The sequence below is a fragment of the Colius striatus genome, chromosome 4 (genome assembly GCF_028858725.1).
Source record: "Colius striatus isolate bColStr4 chromosome 4, bColStr4.1.hap1, whole genome shotgun sequence".
Classification (NCBI taxonomy): domain Eukaryota; kingdom Metazoa; phylum Chordata; class Aves; order Coliiformes; family Coliidae; genus Colius; species Colius striatus.
In genome coordinates, this window is record NC_084762.1 from 56261854 (window position 1) to 56271203 (window position 9350).

The window sequence follows — 9350 nt, forward strand, 5'->3', positions numbered from 1 at the left end:
TAAGTGGAGTTAGGAGGAGGTGGAAGAATTTGTATGTCTGCAAATTAATAATCATGTGCCCAGCACTGTTCTTTGTTTTGAAGGCAACTGGATCTGTTGTCATTAATTAGTGATACCAGCTCATGGCACCTTCAACTCATATATGTTAATCCTTAGGATCAGAGACTTTAAACAATGTGGGTATTTGCTGAAGATCAACATAATTCAGAAGAACTCCCATTACAAAGTGTTAAGGAGGAAATTTTCTGGGAAGTAAAACAAAAGAGGAAAAGGAGTCACTCAGTTCCTTAAACTAATTTTGTTTACCATCTTTTCCAGATCCAAGTGGTTTAATTAAAATCTGTAGTAAAACTTCACATACCCAAACGCCCTGTGTCTGTTTGGGGCCAAGTGTTAAGTAATAAGCGAGACTAGAACTTGCAATGAAATAAAGGAAAAAATTCCTTAACTGCCATAGGAGTTCAACCAAAACACTGACAGCGAGCTGAAGGCTTTTTATAAAGGCACTATCCACCACTTAAACACTTCAGAGCATGGTAATATGGCACTGAGGTGAAGGGAAGAAGTCATAAATAACTTTACAGACCCAGCTAGGAATCTATTCCACCATTATTTCTTTCGAAAAGCAGCTAGTAGGAAATGCTTTGGAGAACACCATTAAATGGCAAAGGAGAAGCAAGGTATCATTGCTTTGCTATTAGCACTCAGCTCACCAGAAGCTGAGATACCCAATTCTGTCCTCTCTTATGCAACTACAGTATTCTGTAAGAACAAAAGGTTGCTTGAAGTTTTTTTCTACAAGATGCCAAGTACTCTGGCTCTGATCCTACCAAGCTTTTCAGCAGGTGCTTAAAGATAAACTAAGGCAGAGTTGAGAGAAATATTAAGTCCCGTGCCTGGTTCAGGATCAGTTTGCTGCCTTGCAGAATAGCATCTATGTTACAGCATCACCATACAAATTCCAGTGTTGTCTGATCAGTTCCAGTCTGATCAGTTGCCCAGTGCAATTGCAAGAAGCTTGATCTAGAGCTGCATATTACACACACACATCTTGCCATAAAAGAAGAAAATAAGGCACATTTGCCTACTAAATCAGACTATACAAAATTTGCATGTTATTTAAAAAATTGTTGATAAAGTGCTTTTTTTTTGCCATTTTATCTGATACTTTCCAGGATACTTATTTTTTGTGCACCACACTATTCAAAGAAAGCAATTTACTCAACAGAGTGTGTGAAAGTATCCAAATTTCATGATGCTTAAAGTTCCTATCTGCATATCAGAATCATCTGGGAAACCAGTGCAGGCTTGAAAACAGAGCAGCTTAAGCTTGTTTTAGCTTTTTTTTTTTTTTTTTTTTGAGAGCAATTGTTTTCTAGTAGCAAGAAATGCAAAAACAAACCGTAATTAAGCTATTTATGTTCCCTATTCATAGAGCCTTTCCTCAAAATAGCTTGAGTACTTTGAACAGAAAAATTATGAATAGGGATAAAAATAACAGTCTACATGAGTCATGCAGCTGAGTTGCTGAACATCCAATATTCAGCTTACTCTTAATAGTAGATTTAGAAGGATGAAATGGTGAAATGAGTCTCTCAGCTGGATGCTCAGAGGCCTTGTTCACTCCCACAGCCAAAACTCAAGCCTCCAACCTGTTACTTTTCCAGGTCATCAGAAAATGCAGTATTGTTCTAGTCCCTTTTCTTTGTTCACCTGTACATTTCTAGGCAAAGAGCGTGCCTGAAAGTAATGTTCTGAGGCATGACATGTTCTCTTAAGGCAGCTTTTGTTATTTCTCTTGTCTTTTTCCCTTTTTGTACGTTATCCTATGAAGACTGTAATCCTCTATTGGATCTGTCGTTTCCCAATTCAAAGATAACTGACAAGCAATAATTTCTTGTCTGCAAGGAATATGTAATACATCACTTTTCATATTGGAAAGAAAAAAAAACCCAAAATCCCAGAACCATTGGTAAAAAGAGTAGGAAAGGATTAGACCTACACACTCCAAACGAAGAGAGAACTAACTGTAACTATTTTTTTTTTTGTCTTGAAAAGGTGAATAGAAGGAGTTCATCGTTTTGAATGCATGGCTCAGGTGCTGCAGAAAACAAAAAAAGTGTTTGCTCTCCAATTAGCAATAGGAAAGCTTCCCTAGCTCTTCAATGCATGAACTGCCTTGGCAAAGAGAAGGCCTCTTCCCTGCAGGTTATGGACTAACACTAGAGAATGCAAGAGAAAAAGATAAGTAAATAGTAAGGCTGCAAATATGACAAAGTCATGAGTTTAGAAGGCAGAAAGGACAGAAAAATTAATTGCTTTAACAAAAAAGCCTTACTAGAGATATGTTAGATTCTTAAGGATTAAGGTAATAAAACAGTTATGACACTAGCATTAAAAAAAGAGATACAAATGAAGATATTAAATTTGACATTTTCCTAGAAGTTATAGCAACTGTATTGCCTCATTTCAACCAGAGGACTTGTCTCACATAAATTACAGGTGATATTTCATCATGACCTTTTCTTCTTGGCAAATTTTAAGCAGCTTTACAGATTATATGAATGTATGTGTGTGTGAGCGTGTGCATGCATTTCTCACTGAACTATGTCAGCCTATGAACTGGAACGTTGCCCTCATTCCCTAAGTAGAAATATGTATATTCTTAAATCCAGTCTCAAACAAAAAAGAATCATCTGCAACTACAAAGGGAATTTTTTAAAAGTGTAGTTATTTAAACTAACGTTTGATGAAGGCAGTAGGAGCTGACAGCTACCCTTCCATAGGACATGAAAAACTCTCTTGATAATCATTACTGATTGCAGCAAACTTTTTCTTTGTAATGCCACAAACAAGCTAATACTCATTACCAGTCAGACACATTCAAAATTGTATTCAGCAATTACATATCTGCTTTTTGTGCTACAGGCCTCACATTTTCAAGCATATACTAGCAATTTAGAGTTGCAATCGATTACCACACAATCTGAGTCCACCTACATCTGAACTCTGAAAGACGGTTATGCATCCAACAATACTTACAGAACTGTCTAGCTTGCTTATAACTTGTACTCTGGCTTCTGAACTCTCACTTTCTTGTAACATGGTTATCACCATTCTAAGCCAAAGTGTTGGCCTTCATCCTGCCCTATGCACATATAAAAGCACCAAAGAAGGGGAAAAAAACTAAACCAAAAGAAACATCAGAAGAGCCAACCTTGAAACCTAATTCACACAAAACTAGTGTGTCTAGTTGAACTTAAGTAAAAGCACTTCAATCATACACAGTATAGCAAGCATTAATAGAGAACAGACTTAGTACGTGATACAGGGTACTTGTGTATACAAGTAAAGGGAGCTGGACTCTATGATCCTTATGGGTCCCTTCCAACTCAGGATATTCTTCAAATCTATGGTCACAGAATCACAGAACCTTAAGGGCTGGAAGGGACCTCAAAACATCATCTAAGTCCAACTCCCTTGCAAGAGCAGGACCAACTAGAGTAGGTTACACAGGAACTCGTCCCGGTGCCTGGCTGGTGGCCACACTGGGCTCAGTTTAACAGTCCCATTTGGCAGTTGTGTTGGGTTTGTGTGGAGCTGCTTCTAGTAATAGGGAAGTGACTGTAATGGTGGCTCCTGTAAGAAGTTGCCCAAAACTTTTCGTGGCTCTTTGAGGAGTTTGTGAGTAGGTGCAGCCCTTGGAAAGGACTCACGCCAGAGGTTCGTTAAGGACCATACCTCACGGGAGAGACACCTCATTGGAGTGGGGGAAGAATGTGAAGAGCCCTCCTCCTCTTAGAAGGAAGAAGTGACAGAGATCATCTGTGAGTCCTTGTTATAGAAAGTCTGTGAGATACAATACTGAACAGCATTCAGATACATTAAAGTTTGGCAGGCTCCTACAACTGTGAAAATGTTAGAGAATAACTATGGGCTCCTGTCCTTTTTTTTTTCTTTCTTTTTTTAATATCAGAGGAAAAGCGCTTGGTGTCCAGCCTTTTACTCTGAAAGCTGACTGCAATTTTGTTTGCTACCTTGCAGTCTTACTGTCAGAAATCAAGATGAGGAGAGAGCAAGAAGATCATCTCATGAACTCCAAGCAGAAGGCATTCCAAACTGTGAGGAAAGGTATGGTGTTTACCAAGTGTTCCAACAAGCTAAAATGAAATAAAAACCAAACAAATCATGCTAAATAGTTGAAGTGAGTTGCCTGAAGTATGTAAGTAACTATTATTGTCATTTATGCTGAATTTGCAGTCATCTCTCTCTTACTTCCTAAGGAACAAAATGCCTGACCTAATATCTTTTACATTATTTATATACAACCTGTAACCACATCCCCACTTTCATAAAATGGCAAATCAAAAACAACATTGTAAACAGTCTCCCTTTTTTCTGAAATAATTTCTAAATACATCTGTTCCCACCCAGCAACTATATAACAAAGATAACTGGCTTAATAAAGATAACAGAGAAGCTCAGATCCTCACAAGAATCAGGCAACTGTCTCTTTAGAATTGCTCTAACAGGCAGGAGCACCTGTAAAATTGTAATAGGCAAGGAGGACCCCTTTTATGGTGTTTGAATCATTGCTTCTTTCTATATATTTTCGTTAATTTTTTAACAATAATTCAACAAGGACTACGGGGTAGAGAAAACGATGCTTAGCTGTTGCAGGGAGACTTCTTTGTTGCAATTACTTTGAGCAGTAAACTACAATTTCTGCATCAAAGTGCTGGCAATCATCTGCATCTGAGCTTTTGACAATTATGCTTTCAAAAAGCATCTTACAAATATGTCTACTGGAGTTTGCACTTGGGTAGTTCCCATGAGGAATTAAGAATCCCATGAACCTTGTGACTGTGTTTCATCGTGATGGCAGATGCCTCCTGCCAGATGTGAGCAGCTTGAGTAACAATCACTCATTTCTCTCTTGTACTCTCCTTCCTCCTCAAGCCCTGCTCCTACTCTTGAAGAAGTAAATGCCTGGGCTCAATCATTTGACAAGTTGATGCTTACTCCAGCTGGCAGAAATGCTTTTCGTGAATTTCTACGAACAGAATTCAGCGAGGAGAACATGCTCTTCTGGATGGCTTGTGAGGAACTCAAACAAGAATCCAACAAAAGTGTCATTGAAGAAAAAGCAAGACTAATTTATGAAGATTATATTTCTATCCTTTCTCCGAAAGAGGTATATTATTTTCCCCACTATATTCTTTGATGCTGCTTTGCACATTTAGTTCAAACACATGTTTAAAGCTACAATACCAAAGGAGAACTTTTTCCTCCCCACAGTCCACTGCCATCAAGTAGAGATTTAAGGGAAAATGGCAGCCCCATTGTTGAGGTGCGATGGACAAAACTATTTACAGTAACTCTAAGAAAGCTCTTCCTACGCTACGCTGGCATGCTGACAGGAAGCCTTTAGTCTGAGATACAAATATTCTCCTCAACTTAAATTTTATTTGTTGGGCAAATTGATTTTTCTTTGCACTAGGAAAGGGGTCTGCACTTCTCTCCTAAAACACAGTAATCGCAAGTGTTATTTGCGAAGCACAAATTGCTCAAAGAGCAGCTGTTAAAATACAGCATAGAACAAGCGCGCCAACTTCCTGAAAATTTTCAAAACGACTTGTCACTTTGCTGCTAGCAAATATGCCAAGTTTCAAAGGCATCTCAGTTGAGTATCATCCTACCAAGTAGTGTGGAATTTTTAGACCTCCCAGCATCCTTGCAAAACCCAAACTTAATTGTTTGCGGTACAAACTATTGTGGTTGTTTTAGCCCCTGGCTGTGTGCCAGATGCCCACCAAGTCATTCTATCACCTCCTCCTCCTAAACTGGACAAGGGAGAGAGAAATATAACAAGAGGTTCATGAGTTAAGGTTCATGACAGGGAGATCACTCAGCAATTAGTGTCACAGGCAAAACAGAGTCAACTTGGGGAGAAACAGTTTGATTTATTAACGAACCATCAGAAAAGAGCAGAGCAATGAAAAATAAAATGCAAATCTTTAGATATCTCCCCCCAGCCCTCCTTTTCCCTGGACTCTCCTTCCTTCCCCTCCAGTGGCACAGAGGAATAGGGTTTTATGAGCCAGTTCATTACAGATTGACTTTGCTACTGCTTCTTCACAGGGGGGGGCCTCTTCATATTTCCCACTGCTACACTGTGGGGTCCTTCCCCATGGCAGACAGTCCCTCACAAACTTCTCCAACGTGGGTCCTTCCCTTGGGGTACAGTTCTTCATGAACTGCTCTAGCATGGGGCCTCCCACAGGAGCAGCTCCTCACACACTGCCGCAACGTGGGTCATCCACAGGGAGAACAGTCCTTCAGGTACTGTCTGCTCCAGCCTGAGTCCCTCACAGGATCACAAGTCCTGACAGCAAACCTGCTCTGGCATGGGCTCCTCTCTCCCCACAGACTCCCAGGTCCTGACAGGAACTTGCTCCAGGGTGAGCTTCCCATGCAGTCACAGCCTCCTTCAGGTATCCACCTGCTCCAGTGTGGGGTCCTCCAAAGGCTGCAAGTAGGTCTCTGCTTCCTGGTGGCCTCCACAGACAGCATGGACAGTTGCCTCACCATGTTCTTCACCACAGGTCACAGGGGAGTCTTTCTTCCAGGGCCTAAGCACCCTCCTCCCCCTCCTTCGCCATTGACCTTGATGTCTGCAGAGATGTTTTCACATTCTCCCTCCCTGTTGCTGCTGCAGTTTTATCAACTGTGGAACAACTTCTTCCCCTTCTCCAATATGTTATTCATAGAGGCGTTATCTCAGTCACTAATTGGCCATGCCTTGGTCAGCTGTGGGTCCATCTTAGAATTTACTGGCCCTAGACCTATGAGCTACAGGGGAAGCTTCTGGGAGATCTTTGTTTAAAGAAGCCACTTCTGTAGCCCCCCACTACCAAAACGTGGCCCACGCAAAACCACTGCAGCTATCATAGAATCATAGAATGGTAGGGGTTGGAAGGGACCTTTAGAGATCATCTAGTCCAACCCCCCTGCAGAAGCAGGTTCACCTAGATCAGGTCACATACAACATGTCCAGGCAGGTCTTGAAGACCTCCAAGGAAGGAGACTCCACAACCTCCCTGGGCAGCCTGTGCCACTGCTCCATCATCCTCACAATGAAAGTTTTTTCTTATGTTTAAGTGGAACTTTTTATGTTCCAGCTTCATCCCATTACCCCTTGTCCTGTTGATAGCTACTATAGAAAAGAGGGATGTCCCAACCTCCTGACACTCATCCTTTAGATATTTATAAATGTTAAAAAGATCACCCCTCAATTTCTTCCAGACTAAACAGCCCCAGTTCCCGCAGCCTTTCCTCATAGGAAATATGTTCCAGTCCCCTGATCATCTTGGTAGCCCTGCGCTGGAGTCTCTCCGGCACTTCCCCGTCCCTCTTGAGCTGGGCAGCCCAGAACTGGACACAGGACTCCAGATGAGGCCTCAACAGGGCAGAGTAGAGGGGGAGAAGAACCTCCCTGGACCTGCTGGCCACACTCTTCTTGATGCATCCCAGGATGTCATCGGCCTTCTTGGCCATGAGGGCACATTGCTGGCTCAAATTTAGCTTATTATCAATCAGGACTCCCAGGTCTCTCTCTGCAGAGCTGCTCTCCACCAGTTCGTCCCTCAGCCTGTACTGGTGCATGGGGTTGTTCCTTCCCAGATACAGGACTCCACATTTGTCCTTGTTGAACCTTGTAAGCTATACTTATGTACTTACAATAATGCTGTTTAAATCTAGTCAGTCTATTCCAATAATACTAACATCTTTCTACAGGCACTAGAGCCATGCAGAAAAAAATTGCCAACATTAATTGTATGTTGTATGGAATCATTGTAGCTATACCTGTGGTTTGCATCAATTCACCCTGCTTTTTTAACAGGAATTTGATTAAGCAACAGCTTCCCAGGTCAGTTTCCGTCTGCGTCATACCATTTACTCCAAATTCAGTCTCTTTACAGCAGCACTAACTCCCAAGGAAACCAACTGTCACAAAAAATTACCAATCCTCTCTACTAAAGAGCAGAAGTCTGTAAATAGTCCACTAGTCTCTGAGGTTTCAGTAGTAATGGGATTGCAAGCAGCCTTGTTCCAAAGTAAGGTCACTTCAGCAAGAAAATTTCTCTATTCATGCTCAAGATATTGCTATGTCCAGATTTCACCAGTCATTTTTTCTGCCCAAGTATATTCTGCAGTTTTTACACTCTTGAGGGACATTAGCTGAAATAGTTTTAAAAAGACTGCTTTCTCAACTAATAAACTCTCAAGCCCACACATACTATTCACCACGATTACTTACATGACTTTCTATTTTAACATGCAGGTCAGTCTGGACTCCAGGGTAAGAGAAGTTATTAACCGAAACATGCTGGAACCTTCGCAACACACCTTCGATGACGCACAGCTTCAAATTTATACCTTAATGCACAGAGACTCCTACCCACGGTTTATGAACTCTGCTATTTATAAGGACTTGCTTCGGTCCTTATCTGAAAAATCCATTGAAGCATAGGATTTTGTTTTTCTTAAATGTATTTATTTTAAAACAAACGGAACTCTGGGCTATGTCAATCCACAGGGAATTTAGAATTAACCAGATATTTACCTGAAAATAACTCAGGCAAGTTTTACTACAGACTGAATGGTTTAAAACCTGCACAAGCCTCTGACACAATCAACCAACTGCAGTTTCTGATCAAATTCAGTGTTACTTTGCAAAAAAGAAAGAAGAGAGTGTTGTTCAAAAAACGCAGTATTTTTTTCAAATGCAGCATGCAACTCAGATGCAAATCTGTTACGACGTATGTCTGAGGTACAAATGCCAACTGAGCAGGGAACTAGATTTGAGTTTTAAGTGGAGTGTTACAATTTTCTTGAAAACCAAGCCAGTTGCCCCCATCCACACACACACTGTGACCAAAGCAAACAGTACTGTCAATATAGACATAGTTTCACATATCAGACCTGGCACAGGCACACTCCACTTGTCTTGGGTGTATTTTAAATGCGTGTTCGGTTTGTTAATGGAAATGAGTACAGCAACCTCAAGTTTATGAAAGTTAATGGTTGAAATAATGCTGCCTATAAAAAAAAATCTTTTGCTGAAAAATTGTTATTTTACTACTAGAGTCTGCTGAAAGCATTTTTAAGTTCATATTGTTGATGTTTATAAACCTATTTACTTCAGAGGAAGAAAAGTCTGGGCATTTACACTCCAAAATAAAGCACAAGAATTCTCACACATTCTTCTCTTCCCTTGCTACATAAATGTAAAAGCCCTTCACTACCCACTCCTGAGAGGACGGTAGTATCAACCATCTTGGTTTTGT

At 40.7% G+C, this 9350-nt stretch overlaps 1 protein-coding gene across 2 annotated transcripts in view; it reads left to right on the plus strand.

Moving 5' to 3' along the window:
* RGS20 (regulator of G protein signaling 20) overlaps positions 1-8533 on the plus strand; it is a 44615-nt gene extending 36082 nt beyond the window's left edge. For both annotated transcript variants that reach the window (XM_061995465.1, XM_061995464.1), the window contains 3 exons: positions 4045-4131; positions 4960-5194; positions 8345-8533. In XM_061995465.1, coding sequence (XP_061851449.1) covers positions 4045-4131; positions 4960-5194; positions 8345-8533 — 511 coding nt within the window. The remainder of the gene's footprint in view (positions 1-4044; positions 4132-4959; positions 5195-8344) is intronic.
* The last annotated feature ends 817 nt before the right edge of the window (positions 8534-9350 follow it).